Source organism: Alexandromys fortis, unplaced genomic scaffold, assembly GCF_014885135.2.
Source record: "Alexandromys fortis isolate MF-2015 unplaced genomic scaffold, M_Fortis_MF-2015_v1.1 scaffold_90, whole genome shotgun sequence".
Lineage (NCBI taxonomy): Eukaryota > Metazoa > Chordata > Mammalia > Rodentia > Cricetidae > Alexandromys > Alexandromys fortis.
The window spans coordinates 5,163,249-5,190,071 of NW_026067985.1; the positions used below are offsets into that span (position 1 = coordinate 5,163,249).

General features: G+C 42.9%; 1 protein-coding gene across 2 annotated transcripts in view; it reads left to right on the plus strand.

Moving 5' to 3' along the window:
• The window catches only part of Bicdl1 (BICD family like cargo adaptor 1), a 90,422-nt gene that overhangs the window by 46,709 nt on the left and 16,890 nt on the right, over positions 1 to 26,823 (plus strand). For both annotated transcript variants that reach the window (XM_050158990.1, XM_050158991.1), the window contains exons 3-5: positions 17,485 to 17,601; positions 20,370 to 20,516; positions 26,082 to 26,261. In XM_050158990.1, the coding sequence (XP_050014947.1) occupies positions 17,485 to 17,601; positions 20,370 to 20,516; positions 26,082 to 26,261 (444 nt within the window). The remainder of the gene's footprint in view (positions 1 to 17,484; positions 17,602 to 20,369; positions 20,517 to 26,081; positions 26,262 to 26,823) is intronic.

Sequence of the window (26,823 nt, forward strand, 5' to 3'; positions counted from 1 at the left end):
CCCCCCCCCCCCCCCCCCCCCCCCCCCCCCCCCCCCCCGCCCTGCTGTCAGACAGGAGTCGGTGAGTTCCCATTAGCTCAGGTAAGCTGTTTCAGTGGGTGTCCCCATCATGGTCTTGACCCCTTTGCTCACATTATCACTCCTCCCTCTCTTTGACTGGACTTTGGAGGCTCAGCCCAGTGCTCTGCTGTGGATCTCCTCTTCTGGTTCCATCAGTTGCTGAATGAAGGTTCTATGATGACAATTAAGATAGTCATCAATCTGATTACAAGGCAAGGCCAGTTCAGGCACCCTCTCCACTATTGTTTAGGGTCTTAGCTGGGGTCCTCCTTCTGGATTCCTGGGAATTTACCTAGTGCCACGTTTCTCCCTAGCCCCATAATTCCTCCCTCAATCAAGATATTTCTTTCTTTGCTCTCCCTCTCTGTCCTTCCCCCATCTCAATCATTCTATTTGCTCAAGTTCTCCTCCCCTTTCCCCTTCTCTCTTCCTCCTTTCCCCTCACCCACACGCTCCCAATTTTCTCAGGAGATCTTGTCTATTTCCCCTTTCCAGGTGGATCCATGTGTGTTCCTCGTTACCTCACTTCTCTGGGGTAGTGGGCTATAGGCTCATTATCCTTTGTTTTATGTCTAATTTCTACTTATGAGCAAGTGCACACTATGTTCATCTTTCTGGATCTGGGTTTTACCTCATTCAGGATGGTTTTTTTTTCTAGTTCCATCTATTTGCATGCAAATTTCAAGATGTCATTGTTTTTTACCATTGAATAGTATTCCATTGTATAAATAAATATACCACATTTTCTTTATCCATTCTTGGATTGAGGGGCATCTAGGTTTTTTTCCAGGTTCTGGCTCTTACAAATAATGCTGTTATGAACATAGCTGAACAAATGTCCTTGTGGTATGATTGAGCATCCTTTGGGTATATTCCCAAGAGTGGTATTGCTGGGTCTTGAGGTAGGTTAATTCTCAATTTTCTGAGAAACTGCCATACTGATTTCTATAGTGGCTGTACAAGTTTGCACTTCCACCAGCAATGACAGAGTGTTCCCCCTACCCCATATCCTCTCCAGCATAAGCTGTTATCGGTGTTTTTGGTCTGGGCCATTCTGACAGGTGTAAAACGGAAACTCAGAGTTGTTTTGATTTCATTTCCCTGATGGCTAAGGATGTTGAACATTTCCTTAAGTTTCTTTCAACCATTTGAGATACTTTCGTTGAGAATTCTATGTTTAGATCTGTACCCCACTTTTTAATTGGATTATTTGGTATTTTGATGTCTAGTTTCTTGAATTCTGTATATATTTTGGAGATTAGTCCTCTGTCTGATGTGGGGTTGGTGAAGATCTTTTCCCATTCTGTAGGCTGCCTTTTTGTCTTATTGACTATGTCCTTTGCTTTACAGAAGCTCCTCGGTTTCAGAACACTTATTTATTGTTGCTTTTAGTGTCTGTGCTAATAGTGTTATATTTAGGAAGTAGTCAACTTTTCCCATGCATTCAAGGCTTCTTGCCACTTTCTCTTCTATGAAGTTCAGTGTGGCTAGATTTGTATTGAGTGAGGTCTTTGATCCATTTGGACTTGAGTTTTGTGCATGGGAATAGATATGTTTCTATTTATATTCTTCTACATGGCCGACATCCAGTTATTGCCAGCATCATTTGTTGAAGATGCTTTCTTTTTTCAATTGTATAATTTTAACTTCTTTGTCAAATATCAGGTGTTCATAGGTGTGTGGATTAATATCCAGGTCTTTGATTTGACTATATTGGTCCACCTGTCTGTTTCTATTCCAATACCAGCTGTTTTCATTATTGTAGCTTTATAATAGAGCTTGATGTCAGGGATGGTGATGCCTCCAGAAGTTCCTTTATTATACAGAATTGTTTTGGCTATCCTGGTTTTTTTGTTTTTCCATATGAATTTGAGTTCTTTCATGGTCTGTGAAGACTGGGATTTTGATGTGGATTGCATTGAATCTTGATTGCTTTTGGTAAAATTGCCATTTTTACGTTGATTCTACCTATCCAAGAGCATGGGAGATCTATTTTCTCATATCTTCCTCAATTTCTTTCTTCAAAGACTTAAAGTTCTTGTCGTAAGGGTCTTTCACTTCTGCTAAATGTATTATTCAAGGTCACCATACAGTCTCTGAGCTGAGCTTCACATCAAAGATGGCTGACCCTGAAACCCTCCCCTTACATCTTGACTAAGTAACTTACTATAAATAAAACTCTGAGGAATATCTTTGCACTAAAATCTTTTTAATGAAACCTTGTTAAAACTGTGTAATCCAGGGGCTGGAGAGACAGCTCAGTGGTTAAGAGCACTGAGTGCTCTTCCAGAGGATCAAAGTTCAATTCCCAGTGCCTACATGGCAATTCACAACTGCCTGTAACTCCAGTTCTTGGGGATCTGACACCCTCATTCAGACAGACATGCAGGAAAAAAAAACAGCAATGTACATGAAATAAAAAGAAAAGTTTAAAAAAACTGTAAAATAGAGGAGAGACATGAAACATGGACAAACATTGAAACAAAACATTACAGTTAAGAGGGCCGTGTAATCACACAGGAAATAGACCTACATCAGCCCAGTTAGGTCTCTACCGGCACAGCCTTCTTTCTTTCCATGGGTTCTCTCTTCTGCCCTACAGTTACCTAACCATTCTTTTCTTTGCTTTCCTAGTGAGTCTTACTTGCTAAGTATGTATCCATAAATACTGTCATTTTGTTTGCCTAATGTGGAATTTTACATAAGCAAAATCACACAATACAAATTATTTTGTGGTTTCTTTTTCTTACCATCTTGTTTTTATAATTTACCTTAATTTACTTCAAAATTAATACATAAAATGTATTTGCTTTGGTTTATTACATCCCAGTGTATGCACTTTAATGTTTTCTTTAATATACTGGTTGTAGTGGTATGATCTGGCCATTAGGTAATATGCTGTCGTGTAAACAAGTCTTCCCATGCATTGCACACATTTCTGTAGGGTGGACCTTAAGGGTTTGCTAAGTATATAAGTCATTGGCTAGGTATATATATCATTCTCTAATTATTTCCTGAGGATAAATTCCTAGCAGTAAAATTAATGGATCACATAAATGTAACTATGTAAGGTGATTTGAGGATTTCTTTGAACTTCTTTAACAAGAGAGTCTTTACTTGACTTTAAAAAAAGGTCTTCTGCCTCATGAGACTGAGAAGCTTCTGTAAAGCAAAGGACACTGTCGCTAAGACAGAAAGGCAACCCACTGACTGGGAGAAGATCTTCACCAACCCCGCAACTGACAAAGGTCTGATCTCCAAAATATATAAAGAACTTAAGAAACTAGACTGTAAAAGGCTAATCAACCCAATTATAAAATGGGGCACTGAGCTGAACAGAGATCTCTCAACAGAAGAAGTTCAAATGGCCAAAAGACACCTAAGGTCATGCTCAACTTCCTTAGCGATCAGGGAAATGCAAATCAAGACAACTTTAAGATACCATCTTACACCTGTCAGAATGGCTAAAATCAAAAACACCAATGATAGCCTATGCTGGAGAGGTTGTGGAGAAAGGGGTACACTTATCCATTGCTGGTGGGAATGCAAACTTGTACAACCACTCTGGAAAGCAGTGTGGCGGTTTCTCAGAAAATTTGGGATCAACCTACCCATGGACCCAGCAATACCACTCTTGGGAATATACCCAAGAGAGGCCTTATCATGCAACAAAAATATATGCTCTACTATGTTCATAGCAGCATTGTTTGTAATAGCCAGAACCTGGAAACAACCTAGATGCCCCTCAATTGAAGAATGGATGAAGAAAGTATGGAATATATACATATTAGAGTACTACTCAGCAGTAAAAAACAAGGACTTCTTGAAGTTTGCAGGCAAATGGATGGAAATAGAAAACACTATCCTGAGTGAGGTAAGCCAGACCCAAAAAGAGGAACATGGGATGTTCTCACTCATATTTGGTTTCTAGCCATAAATAAAGGACATTGAGCCTACAATTCGGGTTCTTAGAGAAGCTAAAGAAGAAGGAGAACCCAAAGAAAAACATATAGGCATCCTCCTGAATATTAACCTTCATCAGGCGATGAAAGGAGACAGAGACAGAGACCCACATTGGAGCACCGGACTGAAATCTCAAGGTCCAAATCAGGAGCAGAAGGAGAGCGAACATGAGCAAGGAACTCAGGACCGCGAGGGGTGCACCCACACACTGAGACAATGGAGATGCTCTATCGGGAACTCACCAAGGCCAGCTGACCTGGGTCTGAAAAAGCCTGGGTTAAAACCGGTCTCACTGAACATAGCGGACAATGAGGACTACTGAGACATCAAGAACAATGGCAATGGGTCTTTGATCCTACTGCATGTAGTGGCTTTGTGGGAGCCTAGGCAGTTTGGATGCTCACCTTACGAGACCTGGACGGAGGAGGGTTTTCCTCGGACTTCCCACAGGACGGAGAGCCCTGATTGCTCTTTGGGCTGATGAGGGAGGGGGAATGGATTGGGGGAGGGGGAGGGAAAGGGGAGGCGGAGGTGGGGAAGAGACTGAAATATTTAATAAATAAAGAAAGAAAGAAAGAAAAAAAAAAAAGAAAAAAAAAAGGTCTTCTGAACCCAGTCTAGCTTGGAACTCACCTTGTAGCCAAAGCTGATCTTAACTTTTGTTCTTCCTGCTTAACCTCCTGAGTGCTGGGATCATAGGTATGTTCCATCACACTTGGTTTCTAATTAAATTAAAAACAATGTACAGCAGTTGGCAGAAGCAAGCTGTAGATTAGTATGTTGTTTCTTTGCACTGGGAAACCTTGGCTTTATATTTTTCTGTAAAAGTAGGCAGAATGTTTGGAGAATCTCATTTACCTATAACTATCATATAAAATGCACTATGTTATATTCGTTGCTTGAGGACTTGATTTCCTCAGTTTGTGCAATGTTTCCATTGAATGCTCTAACTTATGTGTTTTCTTTATCAGTGTTATCTTTGTCTATGATCCACAGTGTCTGAATTATGTGTTTCTCATCTGCTCTGAATGAGGTCTGCATCTTACTCAGGCCCTGGCCCACCATTGTCTTGCTGTTCAGTACTCTATGTTGGGTACTGTTGGTGCTGCATTTGTTCTTGAATGGTTGCCTTTGCTTCTGCGTTTACACTCTGCTCTAGTATGTTAGACTTATTGCTTAAGGCTTGATTTGATTTGTAGAATGTTTTAACATAGGAGATGGCAGTTTACTTGGAAGTGATTCTTGAGGGTGTGTAGTATTTACTCTGGCATTTAAATGAGCCCTAATCTGGAGCCTCCAAATATTAATTTCTGTCTTTTTAAGATTCCTTGAGAATATTCAGGCTTATAAGCTATGGTTCATTAATATCCTCTGTCGTGGCATCTGAGAAAGACAGAGAAATTGACTGGCAGAAAGAAAGCAGAGATAAGATTTAATAGAGTGTTTTTAACAGCGAGACAGCACTTTATACCTGAAAGCATTTGAAGACATTAATTGTCTGACTTGCCTGCCAACATCTTCGTATGAAATGGGTTTTCATTTTGTATTTAATAACTGAGAAAATGGGGGCTGGAGAGATGGCTCAGAGGTTAAGAGCAACCACATGGTGGCTCAGCTTGTGTGCAGGCAGAACACTGTATGTGTAATAAATAAATTAATCTTTTAAAGCTGAAAAATGAAATGTGCATTTACTCTCTTAATTATTCCTGAGAAGTTGAAGTTCATGTGGAAACAACTTTATTTGAAATCATGAAGAATTCTTTGTAGCCTATTTTACACAATATATTTCTACTTTGAAAAAAAAGTTTCTACATCTTAACTGTGTGGTTTTTATTTGTTTGTTTTTTCTTTTTCTTTTTTTAGACTTTCTCTATGTAACTGCTCTTACTGTCCTGGAACTTTTTTTGTAGACCAGGCTGGTCTCAAACTCACAGACATATGCCTGTCCCGGCCTCCCAAGTGCTGAGACAAAGGTGTGAGCCACCACACCTGGAAACTGTGTTTTAATAGACTCATCCTTAGACCTTTCGCTTTTCCCAGAAAACAGCTGAATGATATCAAAGCTATTGGTTTCATTTCCACAAACAAATCCATGAGGAAGTGTCCGTCTTTGTAGAGAAGAGGAAAACAGGCAGGTGCTGGTGCAGCACGGAGCAGCCCTTGTTCCAGAAGGGTGGTCTGCAGTGGGCAGTTCATTTGGCCCTAGTTTTGAAGACTTAAGACAACAGTGGCCGATTGCTTCGTGTGTGTTGCTCTTGTTCACCCACAGAACCAGCAACAGAGTTAGGAGTGGATTCCGGTGACAGGAGATCTCTGTCAGTGCTTATATCATGTCAACACATGCTCACTGTGCTCTTGGTAATAATTCAACTTGGATCTAGAGAGCCATGTAAAAAGCTATCAGTAGGCACTTAATTATATTCAGACCTGGGGGTGGGACAGTGCTCATACACATCTGTGCAGGTGGGAGCTAGATTCAGCTACCAGCCACCCTGTTTTGTGTTTTTTTGAGACAGGACTTCCCACTGACCTGGAATTTGCCAAGTTGCCTAGGTTGGCTAGCTGTCAAGCCTCTAGGTGTACACCCGTCTCCCCCTCTCCAGTACTGGAGTTACAGAGATGTGCTGCCATGCCAAGCACATCTTTTAGGTTTATTTTATATGTGTGTGTGTTTAGTGTGTGTGACTGTACACCATGTGTGTACAGTGGTCTTAAAGGTTGACGAAGGTGTGTGAGTCCCCTGAAACTGGAGTTGAAAACAGCCATGAGCCATTGAATGGGTGCTGGGAATCAAAGCTGGTTCCTTTGCAAGAGCTAAAAGTGCACTTAACCACTGAGTATCTCTACACACACACACACACACACACACACACACACACCACCACCACCACCACCACCACCACCACCACCACACACCTTTTTAATGTGGGTTCTGAGATTCTAACTTAAGTCTTCCTACTTGCAAGGCAAGCTCTTTACTGATCATGCTATCTTTCCAGCCCTGAAGAACATTTTTTTAAATGTGAATTGAGTGATGGAACCAAGAATTTCTGCTAAGGCTTCCTGAAAGATGTTTAGATGGGTGTGATGGTGGTGCCTGCCTTATCTTTTAGTTCTCAGGAGGCAGAGGCAGGCAATCTCTGAATTGAAGGCCAGCCAACATGGTGGGCAACAGGACAGCAAGGCCTACATACAGAGACTTTGTCTCATGGAAAAAGAAGCAGCAGCAGCTTGCATTTAAGTTGCCAAACAGTAGGTAGCTAGAATCTGATTTAGAGTGAGGAGTCTTTTTGCTCTATACCCTCCACTGGGTGTTTAGGCAAGCTCACCAGATTTTTTATTTATGCATACTACCTGTGTTGCTGCCCAGTGACTTCCCAGTAAATAGTTCTGTAGCCAGTGTTAAAGCCTACAGGCTAATCCTTGCTACATAACTACTGTTTTCGTGACAACTGTCAGATGACCCATAGTCTGTGTAAGGCAAGATATGAGAAGTAGTTTCATTGATGAATACCCAGTGTTACTGGTAGAATGCTACACTGAGGATTTTAGCAGGCTGCTTGGCTGCTGTATCCAAAATTTAAACTTTTTCCACATTGCATGTTTGAACATTTTAGGAGAAAAGACTTCTTTAAGAAAAAGTCTCTCCGTGGGTTTTCCCCCTGTAAGAAAATAACACTGTTTGAATTCTGATTATTATTATTTTTTTTTTTTTTTTGGTTTTTCGAGACAGGGTTTCTCTGTGGCTTTGGAGCCTGTCCTGGAACTAGCTCTGTAGACCAGGCTGGTCTCGAACTCACAGAGATCCACCTGTTTCTGCCTCCCAAGTGCTGGGATTAAAGGCGTGCGCCACCATCGCCCGGCTGAATTCTGATTATTTTATATAAAATGGATATAACAAGTACGACAAAAGCTTCAGATCTAATTTGTATAGAGTTTTGTGATGGTTGATAATTAGGAGCAGAGGTTAAAGGGGGGTGGTTACTTAAGTAATGGGAAGGATTTGATGATAAAATATTTAATATTTAAAAATATATTTATGCAGCATGGAGATTTTATTCTTTGTTTTTCCCTGTTGTAGACAATTTTAAGTTGAAAGTAAGTTCATACACAGTTGTTTTCTCTGTGTACAGTAAATGTGCCTTCTCTGGGCCTGCCACAGTTCTGAGGCCTGGGATTGTGGCATGCAAAGCAAAGGCCCTGACCTTTGGGGACTTAGTCAAGGGCAGACAGAGACATCAATTCAATTAAAAATTGCATGTAAGGTGTGGTAAGTAATAGCATGAATTTAGTACATTTTGTTACAAAATATCTTAGACCAATTAATTAATAAGGTACAGAAGTTTACTTGGATCATAGTCCTGGAGCTGGGAAGTCCAAGAACACAGTGTCAGCATCTGCTCAGCATCTACACAGCGTCTACAAGGGTCTTGCAACCTTGTAACATGAAGGATATCACAGGGCAGTTGTGTGAGCTCTGGTCTCTCTCTTACTCTCATAATGACTGGACGAGGCACCAGTCTATGAGTACAACAGAATATCATTAGGAATCATTTCACTGGGGTGTGTGTGTGTGTGTTTTCTCTCTTTTAGTTGGTCATGTTTGATTTTTTTTTTTTTTTTTTTTTTGGTTTTGATTTTTTGAGACAGGGTTTCACTATGGCTTTGGAGCCTGTCCTGGAACTAGCTCTGTAGACCAGGCTGGTCTCAAACTCACAGAGATCCGCCTGCCTCTACCTCCCAGGCTGGGATTAAAGGCGTGCACCACCATCGCCCCCGGTCATGTTTGATTCTAACCCTAACCCTAGGTCTCTAAACTATCCAGTCTGTGGTCCTGGCTTTCAGGTAGTGTCAAGCATGGGCTCCCTCTCTTGGGCCTCAAGTTAAAGCAGACATTGATTGGCCATCCAAGTTCTGCACCTCCATTGCTTCAGTACATCTTGCAGGCAGGGCAGATTGTAGGTCAACGGTTTTGAGGCTGGGTTGATGTCCAGATTCTTCTTTCAGTAGCGTACAGAGTACTTTTCCACACCAAAGAGACTACATAAGGGTGAAGGCTCCATGTAGGCACCAGCTTCATCTCTTTACAGTCAATGAGCTATGTGGATATTGCCCTTGGCAGTGCCCCCATGTGGTTATTTTTCTTGGCCATACCCCCCATCAGTTTGCCGGTTGCAGGGGGGAGGCAATCCTCTGTCCTGTCATCAATTTGGCTTATTTGGGGATCTCCATTGGCCCCCCTCAGCCAACAACTCAACCGAATACAGCTCAGTTCTTTATTGGAAGCCTTGCCTGGCTACAAGAAATGGCCAGTTCTGACTCCATAGCCTCCATTACTAGGAGTCCTCACTAGGGTCATCTTTATACATTCCAGGAAGTTTCTGCATCACCCCCAAATGGCCTCCAGTTCCAGCAACTCTCCCTGTACTCTTTCCCTCCATCCCTCTCCTCCTAATTGCTCTTGCTCCCATCCCAGCCTGCCCCCACTTCACCTGCAAATTCTATTTCCCCTTCACGAGGAGATCCATGTGTCCCACTAGAGCCCTCCTCTTTACTTAACTTCTCGGGATCCGTAAATTGTACCTTGATGATCATTTACTTAACAGCTAATACCTACTTAGAAATGCATACATACCATGTTTGTCTTTCTGGGCCTGGGTTACCTCACTCGGGATACTATTTTTCTAGTTGCATCCATTTGCCTACAAATCTCATGATGTCATTGTTTTTAACAACCGAATAGTACTTCATTGTGTAAATACACCAAATTTTCCTTATCCTTTCTTTGTTTGAGGAACGTCTAGGTTGTTGCCAGTTTCTGGCTATTATAAGTAAAGCCACGATGAACATAGTTGAGCAAGTATGATAAGATGGAGCATCCTTTGGGTATGTGTTCAAGAGTGGTATAGCTGGGTCTTGAGGTAGATTAATTCCCAATTTTCTGAGAAACTGCCATATTTATTTTCATAGTGACACTACCAGTTTGCACTCCCACCAGCAGTGGAGGAGTGTTCCCCTTGCTCCACATCCTTTTCAGTGTAAGCTATCACTTGTGTTTAGTTGTTTTGATTCCCTGATGACTAAGGATGTTGAACATTTCTCTAAGTGTTTCTCAGCCATTTGAAATTTCTCTGTTGAGAATTCTGTTTTAGGTCTGTAACCCATTTTTAGTTGGATTATTTGATTTTTTGATACCTAGTTTCTTGAGTTCTTTATGTGTTGTGGATATTAGCCTTCTGTCAGATGTGGAGTTGGTGAAAATCTTTTCCCATTTTGTAGGCTGCTGTTTTGACCTATCGGCCGTGTCTGTAGCTTTTTAGTTTCATGAAGTCCCATTTATTAGTTTCGTTCTTAGTGCCTACACTATTGGTGTTCTGTTCAGAAAATCATCTCCTCTGCCAATGTGTTCCTGGTTGCTGCTCACTTTCTCTTTTCTCAGGTTCAGTGTGGTTGGTTTTATGTTGAGGTCTTTGATCCACTTGGACTTGAGTTTTGTTCAGGGTGATAAATATGGATTTGTTTGCATTCTACATGCTGACATCAAGTTAGACCATCACCTTTTGTTCAAAGAAGAGTTAAGGCCAGTACTCCTCAAATTATTCTACAAAATAAAAACAGAAGGAACTTTGCCCAATTCATTTTATGAGGCCACAGTTAACTCTGATAGCCAAACTACATAAAGACTCAACAAAGGAAGAATTATAGACCAGCTGGATGGTGGTGGCACATGTCTTTAATCGCAGTGCTTGGAAGGCAGGGGCAGGCAGATTCCTATGAGTTCGAGGCCAGCGTGCTCTACAGAGTGAATTTTAGGACAGCCAGAGCTGCTACCCAGAGAAACCCTGTCTCAAAAAACAAAAAAGAATTACTGTTCAGTTTCCCTCATGAACATGATGCAAAAATGCTCAATAAAATACTTGTTAGCTCCGGGCGGTGGTGGCGCTCGCCTTTAATCCCAGCACTCGGGAGGCAGAGGCAGGCGGATCTCTGTGAGTTCGAGACCAGCCTGGTCTACAGAGCTAGTTCCAGGACAGGCTCCAAAGCCACAGAGAAACCCTGTCTTGAAAAAAAACCAAAAACAAACAAACAAACAAACAAACAAACAAACAAAACAACTTGTTAGCCAAATCCAAGAACACATCAAAAATATCACCCACCATGATCAAGTAGGCTTCATTCCAGAAATGCAGAGATGGTTCAACATACAAAAATCAATGCAATCTACCATATGAACACACTGAAAAAAAGAAAACACACATGATAATCTCAGTAGATGCAGAAGGGGCCTTTGACAAAATCCAACATCTCCTCATGATAAAAGTCCTGGAGAGACTGTGGATACAAGGGACATACCTAAACATAATAAAGGCAATTTATAGCTTATATATAATATAGTCAACATCAATTTAAATGGAGAGAAATGCAAGGAAGTTATTAAAACCAGTAACAAAACAAAGTTGTCATCTCTCTTCATATCTATTCAATATAGTACTTGAAGTTTTAATTAGAGCAATAAGACAACTGAAGGAGATCAAAGGGATGCAAATTGGAAAGGAAGAAGTCAAAACTGTCGCTATTTGCAAGTGACATGGTAGTATACATAAGTGATCCTAAAAAGTCCACCAGGGAAGGACTACAGCTGATAAACACTTTAAGTGAAAGTAACTGGATACAAGATTATCAACAACAAAAAGTCAGTAGCCCTCCTATATACAAATGAGGAATGGACTGAGAAAGAAATTAGGGAAACACACACACCTTTCACAGTAGCCTCAAATAATATAAAATATCTTGGGGTAACTCTAACCAAGCAAGCGGAAGACCTGTATGATAAAAGCTTCCAAGTCTAGAAGAAGAACTGAAGATAGCAGAAGATGGAAAGATCTTCCGTGCTCATGGATTGGTAGGATTAACATAGTAAATATGGTCATCTTACCTAAAGCAAGCTACAGATTCAATGCAATCGCCTTCAAAATTCCAACACAATTCTTTGCACACCTTCAGAGGACAGTACTCAACTTCATATGGCAAGACAGAAAGGCCAGGGTATTAGCCTGAGCAATACAAGAACTGCAGGAGGTATCACCATCCCTGATTTCAAATTGTAGTTCAGGGCTATAGTAATGAAAACCTCATTGTATTGGCTTAAAAACAGACACATTGATCAATAGAATTGAATTGAAGACCCAGACATAAATCCTTACACTTATGGACACCTGATTTTTTTTTTAACAAAGAAACCAAAAACACTCACTGGAAAAAAGGTCTCTTTCTCTTTACAGAGCCACTAATCCCATTTTAGGGCCTCCACTCTCATTTAAAGTATTGAAATTTTATCTCAAACAACCTTTTTTTTTTTTTAGAGAAGCAAAATGAATTACATAGTCCTTGCATTTATACTGTTCATTAAAAAATATCAAGAATAGTTTTACTTCTTAGCATTTGTTTAGGTCTAGTTAGGTCCCCCTGTAGCCATGTGACCACAAGAGAAAAATTTAAATACTTGTATTTTCCTTTTTAGTATTAGGCATGACCATCATTTTCTTGGAACATCCTGATTATGTCCCTGTGACACCATTTGTCTTCCAGTGAGGACCTCCTGTGTGTGTGCCCCAACCTGTTCCTGTCACTGCCCTATTTGAGGTTGCTCCATGGATGTCATTTGTTGTTTACCTTCTCCACCTTCCTGTTTATTTTGAGAAGTTTCACAGGCTTCAAACAATTTTCTTTTGAAAACGTGAACAGGTCATGATCCAGAAAAACCATCATATTTTCAACTGGAGGGACCAAATTGTATTCTGGGGACTGTTCCTTCCATTACCCCCCTGACATTTTGGGGCTACTCTGTTCTGATTGTACCAGGACTGGTAAATGAAGAGCCAGCCTAGATTCCCTGCAGCATTAGGACTGTAATTCTCTCTTCATAAACCCCTTTGACACATTGCCTTAAACTCTTTAGGCTCTGTAAGATTTGCCTTTGTTTCATTTAATCTGTTAGACTTGTCTGCATTTTATAAAGATGAAGATTAAAAAGCAATAATAGCAATAGCAGTATCTAACATTAATTTACTTTATCTGCACAACCTTAATGAGGTACTTCTTGAGCCTCTGATCAGGCAGATTTTTATGAAGTTACACAGATTGTATCATTTATATGTAAATCCTTAGGACACTTAAAATCTTTTCTGTTTAAAAAAGATTTACTTATGTGTATGAATGTTCTGCCTATGTGCACGTAAGTAGTGCACCACATATATGCTTGGTGCCTGTCAAGGTCAGAAGAAGGCATCAGATCCCCCGGGAATGGAGATACACATGATCGTAAGCCACTGTGTGGTGCTGGACCCTGAACTTCCTCTGCTAGAGCCACAAGTGCTCTTAACCACTGAGCCAGTTCTCCAGCCCCTTCTCTCTAAATTTCATTTTTTAAATAAGCTAGCAATAGAGATCTGACACTGAATGATAGTCTTCTTTCAGAAATGAAAGTGTATTAACTTTTGTCCTTCCTTCTTCCTTAGTGACCACTTGTACTGCTGCAGTTGCTGGTCTGATGCCGAGAGGTCATGTTAGTGGTGGAGACTCAAACACGGTCATAACAGAGCCACTGCTGTGCTCTAATTCTAAAGTTAGCTCAAATCAAACAAAATTAGACCAGTCTTCTCTCTTTCTAAATGTCAGAGTGGCTTTTTACACACGCCGCTCTGACAGGACCACAGTCTGCATCAGGTCTTCTCTGAATTCACGGGCTAGTGGCAGCGGGCTTGATTCTAGAGCATGCATTCTTAGCAGTCCTGAAAATCATCTAGGACATGGCTGGGTTTTTTGTTTTTGTTTTGTCAAAACAAAGAATAAGAAAAGAAAAAAAAAAGAACCAGCAATGAGAGCGAAGAGTTTACTGGCCTGGCCCTCATACACTCAGATTATATCCTGATAGGTTCATATTTTGTCACCATGGCTCAGAGCCACGCCTGCACATTAGTGGCTTAGACCAGATTCTCTCCAAGGTTTCAACTTTTTCAAATTATATATGTTCCGTATAAGAAATACCAGTATTTTATTTCAGATTTTTACATAATAGCTGTCTGTGCCAGACATCTTGTAGTTTTGTATATTTTTTATGTGTGTATAATTTATGTGCATTGGGGTTTTCCTGTATATATATATGTGTGTATATATATATATATATATATATATACACACACACACATACACACACACACATATATATATATATATATGCCTTTGTGAGGGTGCCTCTATTTATAATGTGAATTTTGGCTAGAAGTCTTTTTTGTTGTTGTTACTACATTTTTCTAATATATGTTCACCAAGAATATTGGTCTGAGAGCCGGGCGGTGGTGGCGCATGCCTTTAATCCCAGCACTCGGGAGGCAGAGGCAGGCGGATCTCTGTGAGTTCGAGGCCAGCCTGGTCTACAAGAGCTAGTTCCAGGACAGGCTCCAAAACCACAGAGAAACCCTGTCTCGAAAAAATCAAAAAAAAAAAAATATTGGTCTGTAACTCTTTATTTTTTCCCTATTGCATCTTTACCTCACTTTTCAATCTGACTTTGTAGAAAGAGTTTGGGGTGCTCCTTCTGTTTCTGTTTATTTGCATTCTGTGAAGATTGGCTGTAGATCTCTGAAAGTCTGATAGAAATCTACTGTCGGTCCATCTGGACCCGGGCTTTGACTCTCCTGTCATGGTCTATATGGATTGCTGCCCTCCTCTTGGTTTAACTTTAGTGGTTTGGATGAACTTAGTAATTGGTCTGTTTCTTTTAGATTTTCCAATTTCATGGAGTATATGTTTTGTTTTTGTTTTTGAGAGAGTCTCATTGTATATCCCTGACTGGTCTGGAAGTCTCTGGAGACTCAGAGATCTGCCTGCTGAGTTCTGGGATTAAAGGAGTGTACCACCATGCCCAACTGGGTTATAACTCTTATAGCTCCATTCTTCACCACAGGCAAATGATCAGTCTTGGGCTGTGAGGTAGCTGTGGTGTTGTGGCCCAAGGAGTTAGGCAGTGCTACTTGCCTGGTCTACAGAATGAGGCCAGTGATTCTTGCCTCTTTGAGATTCAAATGAGAAGTATAAATTAAAAGTTTTTGAAAGTTTTACGTCTGAATCATATATTTAAAAAACATTATTATAACTAAATGGCTAAAGAGCTCCGACTCCTGAGTTAAGCTTTTCTGATAAGAAGAGACATTTTTTTTTTCTAGGAAGATGATTTGGAGGTTAGTCTCCAGGAGCATTTCTCAGGCCAGCTGCATTTGTGCATCTCTTTGGCTTTGTTTTGTGAGTTGTATCAAGGAGGTGATGTCAGGAATCATCTAAGGTAGAGGAAGGATTGTAGTACCAGAAGGTTTAAGGACAGCATAAGAGAACCCACTGAATCAATTAACCCAGGCTCATAGAGGCTCAGAGAGACTGAACTGACAACCAGGGAACCTGCATCGGCCTGACCTAGGCCCTCTGCATATATATTACAGTTGCATAGCTTGGTTGTCTTGTAGGACTCCTAACAATGGGAAAAGGGGCTCTTTCTGACTTTGCTGGCTGTGTTTTGCGACCCCACTCCTTACACTGGGCTCCCTTGTCCAGCCTTAATATGAGGAGAGGTGCTTAGTCTTTTTTTCCCATTTATTTATTTATTTTTAATTAAAAATGTCCACCTCCTCCCATTTCCCTCCTTCCCCATCCCCTCCCCGTCCCTCTCCAGTCCAAAGAGTAGTCTTATTGAAACTTAATATGCCATGTTCGGTTATATCCATGGGAGGCCTGCTGTTTCCTGAATAGAAAGAGGAGTAGGTGGGGGGAGGGCTTGGAGAAGAGGGAGGGGAAACTGCAGTCTGTATGTAAAGTAATATCATTAAAATAAAAAAGAAATAGGTAGGAGGCTGAAGAGGTTTTTTTTTTTTTTTTTTAGTGGTTGGGAGTGCTGGCTGTCTTCCAGAGGTCCTGAGTTCAATTCCCAGCACCCACATGGCAGTTTACAACTGTCTATAACTCCTGTTCCAGGGGCTCTGACACCCTCACACAGACATACTGGAGAACACCAATGTACATAAAATACAAATAAAAACTATTTTTAAGGGCTGGAGAGATGGCTCAGTGGTTAAGAGCATTGCCTGCTCTTCCAAAGGCCCTGAGTTCAATTCCCAGCAACCACATGGTGTCTCATAACCATCTGTAATGAGGTTTGGTGCCCTCTTCTGGCCTGAAGGCAGACACATAGAAAGAATATTGTATACATAATAAATAAATATTAAAAAAAATATTTTTAAAAGAAAGGAATAGGTTAAGATTTATATGTGGCTCTCTGTAATGAGGCAATATATGTTGAATTTGTAGAACTAAAAACAATAACAAAAATAAACAACTGATTTCATATTTCTTGGAGGTGAAAGAGCTGTTAAAGATAGACCCGTTATGGATAGTGCCTCACTGAACATCTAGCCGGACATTTCAGTGGTATCCCCATCCCATGTGAAAATAATTCCTAGCCATTTCAGGGTATAGCGAACTCTTCCAAGAAACCGTGAGTCCTACTCAGTTCCAGCAGCCTCAGTAAGATCCCAGAGGTGGTCTTGCTCTGCCCTGTAGCTCTCCTCTCCACAGGGCAGCGTATCAGGCTCTCACATAGGTTAGGGAAGAGGACTTCAGCCCCAGGCAGTAACTGGAGAATTAAAAGTGGCAAGAATGCCCTTGAGAATTAATGTCCAAAACCATAACATACATGACAGAGAACTATAAATATCATTCATGTTGAAGAGAAGTGGTATAAAAGATAAGCTAAATAAATGTCTTTAACCATAGCTGAGGAAATGGAGGAGAGAAATAAATTCCTAAAGTGAGTGTGTAGGGGCTGGAGAGATGGCTCAGAGGTTAAGAGCATTGACTGCTCTTCCAAAGGTCCTGAGTTCAATTCCCAGCAACCACATGTGGCTCACAACCATCTGTAATGAGGCCTGGTGCCATCTTCTGGCCTGCATGCATACACACAGACAGGATATTGTATACATGATAAATAAATAAATAAATAAATAAATAAATAAATAAATAAATAAATAAATTTAGAAAAATAAAGTGACTGGGTGTGATAACCCATACCTATAATCTTAGCACTTGGGAGCTGAGTGAGTTCAGCCCAGCCTGGGCTATAAAGTGAGACCTGGCTCAAAACAAAACCCTAAGACAGAATGTATTATAGCTATTTTATTGTAAAATATTTGCTGATCTCCTATGTTAACTAGCTTTTGAGGACTTACTGTTTCCTGCCCTGTTTCCTAGGGGTAAAGTAGCCTGAGACCTAGGTAGTTGTTTATGGTGAGAGTAGAAACCAACAGTCACCCAGAAGTCCTGTGAAACAGATGCGCAAAATAAGACACTTAAGAATCACAACACACTTCCTTTGCACCCTCCCTTTGATTCACTCTGAAAACATCTCTCTTTCAGGCATCTGAAGTTGAGAAACAGCTCTCCATGCAGGTCCATGCACTCAGAGAAGACTTTCGGGAGAAAAATTCATCCACCAACCAGCACATCATCCGCCTGGAGAGCCTTCAGGCCGAGGTGAGGCTTTGGTGTGGGCCACACTTGAAGCTGTGCACTGGATTTTTGGATAAAGAGTCTCTGAGCTAGGGAATAAACCCCCTGCTCTCTATAAAAAGTACTGAAGCATCTAAGAAACATTTCTGTGAGAGCTTGAGAACACTTGATCCTTGCTCTTGTGGGTAGCCTGTTGTCTGGAAAAATAAAGATGTGGAGAGTTATATCTGAGGGAGTTGAAACCATGAATGATGTACTTTTTACTGAATAATCTTGACAAGAAATACCCTCGCTAACTACACACAAAAACTGGGGAAGGACACCGTTCCCTTCTTCATTCCTCTTATTCTAGCTCAGTACATCACCGTGTTTAAGGTATCATACAAAATACTCCCATTACTAACACACCAAAAAGCCCCACAATGTAGAACAAAAACTTGTATTTTATAGTAGAGGATAACAGCAGATGCTGCTAAGGAGTTAATAATGAGAGCATTTTGTATGATTCCTGAAATGTGGTGATATAGCATATGTGAGGCCAGAATATGGCAGCAAGGGTCCGTGCCCCTGGCTCAAGCAGGGGAAGAGGAATGTAGCTTTAGCGCTTGGGGACTGTGGTACAAGCAGCATGGGTGCCGCAGAGAAAGTGAGAGTCAAACCAGCAGAAAGGGGCTCTCCCAGGGCAAACTCCCATCTGGTTCACTCTCAGGACCTTCATCCCCTTTGACCAACCAGACTCTGAGAAACAGTGTAGAGCCTGACAGAAGGAGTCCCTCTTCTGTGGTCAGGGGATCAAACACTGTAATCAGTCCAGAGAACCCTCCCTGCATCGTAAGTGACCTGAGGATGTTTTCTTAAAGTCTGTCAATATCTTCTCTTTTCTGCCTCCAATCCCCTTCTTTCCTCCTTTCCCTTGGGATTCCTACCGATACTGAGCAGCAGGTTCTTGAAGTAAGTAGAGATTGCTCCAGTGGGGTCTTGGCATGCCTGTCTGTGACCATTTGTGTGCATGACTTGCCATTCTACTGCCCCTGCCAGGCTCCCACTCCTTCAAGTTGCCTGCCTTCCTGTTTGTTCCACCTGTTCACTTTCTCTAGCCCCTCAGGAACAAGTTTCTCAGGAATGTTGATTGCCAGGGTTTGTCACCAGTTTTAGGGTATGTAGGGGTTGAGTGAAGAAGTTGACAACCCAATACCACACCCTGGCTTCATCTAGTGACACTGCTGTTTGAAAGGCTAGGCTGTGAAATCTTTCATTTTAATTAAGTGACTTCATGAAACCTTGAAAATTAAGTGTTTCTTAAGGGCCAGTTATTTATCAGAATCTTATTACCTCATTACTTTACTGGAAACCTGGGAAACAAAGATGATCCATCTGAAGGAGAATTGAAAGGTCAGAGGGCACATAAATAAAAATGAACCAGAGTGAAAATTCCCTTTGTATGGGTAAGTCTGCTTCAGAGAGAGGAATAGTGGGCCATTCACCAAAGACTTGCCCCTCTTGGTCTCTAACCCAGGTGCACACTTGAGAGACAATATTTTTTTGTTTGGACAGACACCCGATCTCTCTGGACAAAGGCCATATACCTCACTTCCCCAGGACAGCATCCTATCTGATTGTTTGATGGCCAGGGAGGATTTGTGCTCTGAGCAAAACTCTAATGCAGAGTGGGAGCAGCCAAGAGGTGGAGGTAGGGCCCGGGGACCTAGAACAGTCACTTACTTAATTCTTCCTCTAGAAAAGTACTAAGTTCAGTCTCCAGAACTTAGACAAGGAAGAGCCTTAAGGCATTCTCCAGACTAGAGCACAGGGAAGGGAAACATCTTGACAATGGCAGGAAAGTCTGTACAAGCATGCAGTTGGGTGAGAAATAAATACAACGGGGAATTAATAGATGGCAGGAGCAGGGTCAGGAGGATCTTAGGACTTCCGAGTCCTTCCCTTCCCCCAAAGCTAGGACTACTTGGGAAAGCTTTCTGGAGCCCCTGGGCATGGTGGTGCCCTGGTAAGGTATTTCTGGCCTTGAGGAGCAATGATTGAGCTGCTTCTCTGAAACACGGAAACCAAAGAAGACTGGGCATCTCTTTCCTCAGCTTTCTCCCTGACACCGAAGAGAGCGCACAGGCCTTACAAAGAAATGCATGTGTCTTGACACTGACTTCAGTGTGCAAAAAAACCAGCCTTTTCCATAAGGGAGATCTTTGCTTCTTTTCACAGATTATTTATTCAAATTACCCATGAAGCCACTGTCTCATTCCTTTCCTGGGCGTGGGCCGATGTAGACACTCTACTGACTGTAACCTGCTAGCTTCTTGTTAGCCAGGTTCCTGGGTCTGAGCTGGGATGTTGGCACCAGGGGAATCAACAGTAGGGAGAGGAGGCAGTGAGCCTGCTTGCAAAAACACAGCACCTCTTAGAGAACTTCCTGGTGCTTATGCCTTGAAGAGTAGGCAGATCAGACCCTACTCTGCCAAAGGAGGGCCGAGGGCAGACAGGGTGGGGCCTTCTCCGACTTATCTCTGGAATTCACAGAGCACTAACTATCCTTCCTCTGCCTGGCAGCCCACTTGCTGGCTTCCCCTGGGCTAACTCCTACTCCTTCCCAGGCAACTTTCTAAAGGGGAGGGCCTTTCCCTTCAGCCCAGGATCACACAGCTCTGTTCTCCAAGACGAGCACCACACCTCTGGGCACAGAACGCAGAGATACATACCTTCATGTTTTGGGCTAGTCCCTCCTCCTATACTCAACCAGATAGAACTCCACACCACCCTGTGATTCTCCATCTTTTCAGATCAAGATGCTGTCGGATCGAAAACGGGAGTTGGAGCATCGGCTCAGCACCACTTTAGAGGAGAACGACCTGCTTCAAGGGACTGTAGAGGAGCTACAGGACCGAGTGCTGATCCTAGAAAGGCAGAGCCATGACAAAGACCTGCAGGTACCGCACAGAGATTCTATCCCATAGAGCTAGGGCTAGACAGTGGGAGCACTTAATCAAACAGGAAAGGCCATGAGGCCAACACCACTGCTGCTGTCCAGGTGGGTGACTGAGATCTCCACATGGGTCTTGTAATTCCCCAGGGGATTCTACCATGCCTATATCTGGGTAAGTATATTGTCCTCAGATCATCCCTTCTATGCGTTCTGAGCCACTGGTCCTTGGAGCAGTGTCATACAGTTCTTTCTAGGCTGTTAATGGCTGGAACACCCTAGCATTTGTGCAGTCTGCCAGCCTGTGGAGCTCTGTACTCAACTCCCGGTGCGGTGCTCTCTGCCGCTGCTGTTGCCCAGCAGAGGGATTTAGTTGCCTAGCACATAGCAGAAACCAAGAGCCTTCCCACAGAACTCAGCAAGACATACTCAGCTTCTGCTGATGGCTAGAAAAGGCACCAGCTACCACTTTGTGAACCTGATTGATCATTTTTAATCTCCCTAAGGGAAACTGCTTCTTAATCATATTTGCCCTTGTTTGGGAACTGCCACCAGGCCTCAAATGGAAATCCAAGATCAGACTTGACAAGAAATAACCTCAAAACAGAAAAATAATCTCCCAGTCTCCCCAGCAATAGAGGGTAGCATCTGTTCCCAGGTGCTTTGCTGAGCTGGGCCTACAGAGTAGGAGAACATCATTTCCCTCTGGGCATGGTGGGGGAGGGTACAGTGGGTTGTTTTGGTATCACTTGTGGGGAAGTGGTTGGGCAGGTAATACTTAAATGCTAGGTAAGTCCCTACCCAAAGACCAGGCCACAGAGGCCCCACTGGGTTCAGAGGGAAGCTTATTTAGAAGTTCTGATGTGGGATGACATTTTAACTGAAACCAAACATGGTGGTACACGCCTATGATCTTAGCACTTGGGAGGCTGAGTCGGGAGGAATAAGAGTTCAGAGTTTATCTGGACTGTGTAACAAGTTCCAGGCCAAGCTAGACTGTATAGAAACTGTCTCAGACAATAAAAGGAAACACCTTGTCTGGTGTCTAGTAAGAACACTTGTTGCTGCCCCTAAGCAGTTTGCCTCTTTGAGGGACATTTATTAGATCTCCCGACCCCCTGTGATTTTTGTTCAACTAATAACTTTCCATAGAGTAGGGCCTCAAAAATGCTAAATAGAAAATGGGGCTGGGGTGTGGCTCTGTAGTAGGGAGTTTGGGCAGCAAACAGACCTGGTTTCAACCCCCAGCAGCACAGAATGGAAGAGGGGAGGGAAGGGAGAACATGGAGCTGGTTCTAATGCCTCACAGCAGGTTTTGAAATGGAAAGGAATGTGTATAGGAATAAGAGCAAGTGTAGGTCACTTTCTAGTGAATGGAGAGCTTTCATATACTTTCTCTCAAGCTTACAGAAAACAAATCACTTATCCAAAGTCACAGACCAAGTCCTTGATAGACTTGAAGCCGCCTCTGACCAGCCCCCGTAGAACTGATTTGCTGCTGTGCATTTGTCCTTGCAGTCCGTGTTAGACCAGCTCTTGGGGCCACATGAAGCCCTCTGCTGTTAACAGATAGAACACAGAGAGGAAAAGAAGTACAAAACCCAGAGATAGCCGAAAAGAAATGTGCATGCCCACTGCCTAACAGGGAACCTGGAAATGGAGGGAAAGAAGCAGGACTAGGGTGGACTTCCAAGTACTACCTGGTGTAGGTGGAGTGTGTGTCCTGTAGCATCAGGAACCTGAAGTCATGCCTGCGAATGGACATTCAAAAGAAAGAAAGAGGTCATACAAGACCCCCTAGCAAATCAGAACATTTCCACCCTTTTTGGAGGATCATATTCATTCTTCCCCTTTCCTACTTGTGTAACTTTCTTTTTTTAATTAATTAATTTATTTATTTTTTTTATTATGTATACAGTGTTCTGTCTGCATTTATCCCTGCAAGTCAGAAGAGGACGCCATATCTTATTATAGATGGTTATGAACCACCATGTGGTTGCTGGGAACTGAACTCAGGACCTCCAGAAGAGCAGCCAGTGCTCTTAACCTCTGAGCCATCTCTCCAGCCCCTGTGTAACTATTTCTGTCTGTGCCTTCTGTGTATGTAAAATCTTAAGTTGCCACTAGTTACTAGTTTCCTCCAGAAAGCCCTGTCACCAAAATGACAAAAAAAAATCCAGTTGACCCAGGTAGCACTGGAACAGTCCTAACCCAGATTTGTAAAATGTTGAGTCAGTGGCCTTGGAATGTGTTTAATCCCTGATTTTAAATCCTCAGATAAGGCCGGGTAGGAGGCTGAGCAGTAAGGCAAAGCCTCCATCATCGGGGCACCCCTTTGATCTCTTTGGCTGTATGACTGGAGTCCTGCTGTCAGAAACGTGCGTGTGTGTGTGTGTGTGTGTGTGTGTGTGTGTGTGTGTGTGTGTGGTGTGCATGTTTTGTAGATTTACATGATATGGTACACATGTAGAGGGTTGTGTGAGTCTATTGTATAGGTGCACATGTGGAGGTGTGTTCACTGTATGTGTATGAGTTGTATAAATACACATGTCACAGTGTTCATGTGGAGGTGTGTGTGTGTGTGTGTGTGTGTGTGCGTGCGTGTGTATGGGTAGATGCACATGCCACATGTCGAGTTCAGAGAAGAATTTTTCTGAACCACTTCTTACACATGGGTCTTGAGGATTAAACACAGGTCATCGGGCTGGGTGGTGAGCCTTTGCCTACAGAGTGGTTTCTCTCACCAAAAACAGATTTTTAAGCCACAGATCAAATTCAGCTATGGTTTTTTGTTTTTGTCTTAAGACTTTAGAATAATAGGGATTAAAACTCACACTTCATAACAAGTATTTTGTTAAACTTCGTTTGTTCTGGTTTTGTTTGAGACAGGTTCTAGCTTTAATCCTGGCTGACTCAGAACTTGGTAGGTACACTAGGGCTGGCCTTGGATTTGTATCCATTCTTCTGTCTCTCCCTCTCAGGTGCTGGAATTACAGGTACATGTGGCCATTCTGGCTTTACTAAACTTAAGAAAAAGATTTTGCTTTAATACTCAGTAAAGATGTCAGTTGTCCTTCTAAGGAGCTCTTAGCCCCTTACAGAAAGGCATAGGGCAAGACCCTGGCAAGTGGGTAGGTTCCATCAGCAGAGTGCAGGCCCCCATCACTGTAGGATAACCCATGAAGCAGTGCCTTGGAGTCCAGACTTTGCTCTGACTCTGATCGTGTGTAATTGAGCAAATCTGTGCCATCACAACATCTTAGCCCCTTAGTCAAGGGGGAGATTGTCCCCACTTTTGCTCACTTTAGTATGTGAACTGTACTAATGAAAGCATTTCATGTCACCCTTTTCATACATAGAAATACACTGTCACCTTTCTTATACAAACATGTTATTTTTTTTTATGGTTTTGTGAGACAGTTTCTCTGTGTAGCCCTGGCTGTCCTGGAATTTGCTCTGTAGACCAGCATGGCCTTGAATTCAAAGATCCACTTACCTCTTGCCTCCTGAGTGCTGTGATTAAAGGCGTGTGCAACCAAGCTCATCTAGATACCATTTACTTTACAGGATTCCTATGGCTACCAGGTTCTCCCATGATTTGATTTGGTTTTCCTGTACATCTGCCCAGGTGGTGAATCAGTCACTGACCAGAGAATGAGGCACCTCCTGCCCTTTTGTTCTCTTGCTGTTACAATTAATTAAACACGTTTGAGTATGTGTGGGTAATTGAACTAATTGTATCCAGTGCATGAGAACGTATACTTAACTGTGGAAGCTTCTCCTGCTGAGATGTGTGTGGCGCTGCGTAGAGAATAATTGTAAAGCATTTGCCGCTGAACATGCTGCTTGTAATTGTGCTGCTTGGGTCCTAGGAATGTCTCTTTATTCCCTATAACCCTGGTTTGTGTTATTTTTTTCTTTCCTCCCAAGTTTTCCTAATACTTGGGCTAGTGGAGTTCCCACTGTACCTTCCAGCAGGCATTGCTAATCCAGGGACTAGGTAGTACATCTTGTCATCCTGTCAGCAGCTGGACCCTTGCCCTTCCTAGTTAGGGCTCAACCAGACCACTCGCCAGCCCCTTCCTGGCAGTGATGGGTTGAAGGTCCCTAGAGGATTGGCTAAAATCTGGCTCCCTTAATGAGAGCCAGAGCTCTCAGTTGCTGCCTTGGATCGCACAGCCTCTGCATCTGCAGGAGGCACAGTGGCTTAGAAGAGAGTCTGAGGAAAGCAGCACAGCCCAGTCCACAGTGGCCTTGGGCATGCAAGGCCAGCACTCCAGCATCCCCAGCCCAACCTGACTGTGTTCAAACAATGGCAGTCCAAGTGCAGGACGTACATCTGTACACTGCCACACCCTGCTGTTTCCTCTTATTAATGAAACAGAGATGGTGCCAGAAAGACCACTTTATAAAAGAATAAATTTAAATCCCAGGAAGCTCTTCACCCACATTAACCTAGGGTTGGGGGGATATCTATGTGTGTGTGTATGTGTGTGTGCGTGCGCATGTGCGCACATAAACATGCACACTTGAGTGTATAGGCACATATATGCATGTGTGTACATGTGGATGCCTGAGTATTGGGAGTCCTCCTTAATCACTGTCCACCTTATTTATTATTGTAAGTGTGCCTGTGAGAGCCCATGTGCCATGGAACACATAGAGGTTAGAGGACAATTTCCAGGACTTGGTTTTCTCCTCTCATTGTGGGTTCTGGGAATCAAATCCAAGTCCCTCAGATTTGTATGCCATGAACTTTCATCTGCTGAGCCAGACCCTGCATGTGTGTCTGTGTACCACATGCACACAGTGCCCTCGAGCCAGAGGTCTTCAGATCCCCTTGTAAGCCACCGTGTGAGTGTTGGAACTCAATGGCAGGACCACTGAAAGAGCAGCTAGTGCCCTTAACCACTGGGTCATCTCTCCAGCCCCTCCACTTTGTTGTTTGAGACATGTCTCTTACTGAATCTCTCATCTCATTGGGAGTGTACACTTTAGAATGGAGTTGCTGGATCATTGGACAGTTAGGTTTAACTTCATTTTTTAAAACTGCTAAGGAGGGCTGGCAAGATGACTCAGTTAAAAAAGCACTGACCTCCACATGCGTGTCATGGTAAGTGCATATCCATATTCTTGCACACATATCATATATAACACATGCACTCACACAATAATAATAATTGTTTTTGTTTTTTAAGACAGGGTTTCTTCTGTGTAGCCCTGGCTATCCTGGAACTTGGTTTGTAGACGGCTGGCCTCAAACTCAGAGAGAGCCCCCTGCCTCTGCCTCCCTAGTGCTGTGATTAAAGGCGTGCACCACCACCGCCCACCTCTTGAGTCTTCTGAATCACTAGGTTATTCTAGTAACTTTTTTGCTGAGATTATTGACGGAATGGAGTTGTTTGTTCTGTAGAATTTCTCTGAGCTGGGTCTTGCTGACTTTGTCCCACCCAGAACTTGATACATTCCTCCCAAAGCTTTTCCTGTGAGTTGGCAAGTCTAGCAGCAGGGTCAGGTCCTGGGCACTGCTTGCTGTGATTTGGATAAGCTGCCTAGCATTTCTTCCCCACAGCTGCACCAAAGCCAGCTGGAGCTGCAGGAGGTACGGCTGTCCTACAGGCAGCTACAGGTGAAAGTGGAAGAGCTCACGGAGGAGAGGAGCCTGCAGAGCTCGGCTGCTACCAGCACGTCCCTGCTGTCAGAGATCGAGCAAAGCATGGAGGCCGAGGAGCTGGAGCAGGAGAGAGAGCAGGTGCTGATATCACTTTTCTGGCAGAAGAAGTGGACCCCGGGGTTCTCTTCCACCCTCCTCTTCAACACTGTACTGCCGCTTGGCAACAGGCCGCAGTCCCTGCATGAGCTCCTTATGGCCACAGCTGGAGCAGTGGTCCACTCACTGAACGGCCACAGCTGGAGCAGTGGTCCACTCACTGAATGGCCACTGAAACCTTGAGCAGAACAGCTAGAGCCCAGTGTCCTCCGCTCAGGCCCTCCCCTGGGCCTTGGAGGTGATACAGAGTCCTCCAGCATTTGCAGTCCAGCAGTCCACCCCTTCGATGCCATTTGTCTCTTTATGCCTTCCATAATCACTCCTTTCCCGCTAGGCCCTGATTCCAGTCAGTGAAGCTAATTACGTAATAGAAATACTTTGCATGGCAGATTACTTGATTAGAGGGAAAATAAGAATTGGTAGTAGCTGGTCATGGGCACTAGGAAGACTGAAGCAGAAAAGCTACAGTAAGTTCCAGTCCAGCCAGGGCTACAGGGTAATCTCAGAAAGAAGTGAAAGTCTAAGAAGATGGACTAAGTCCAAA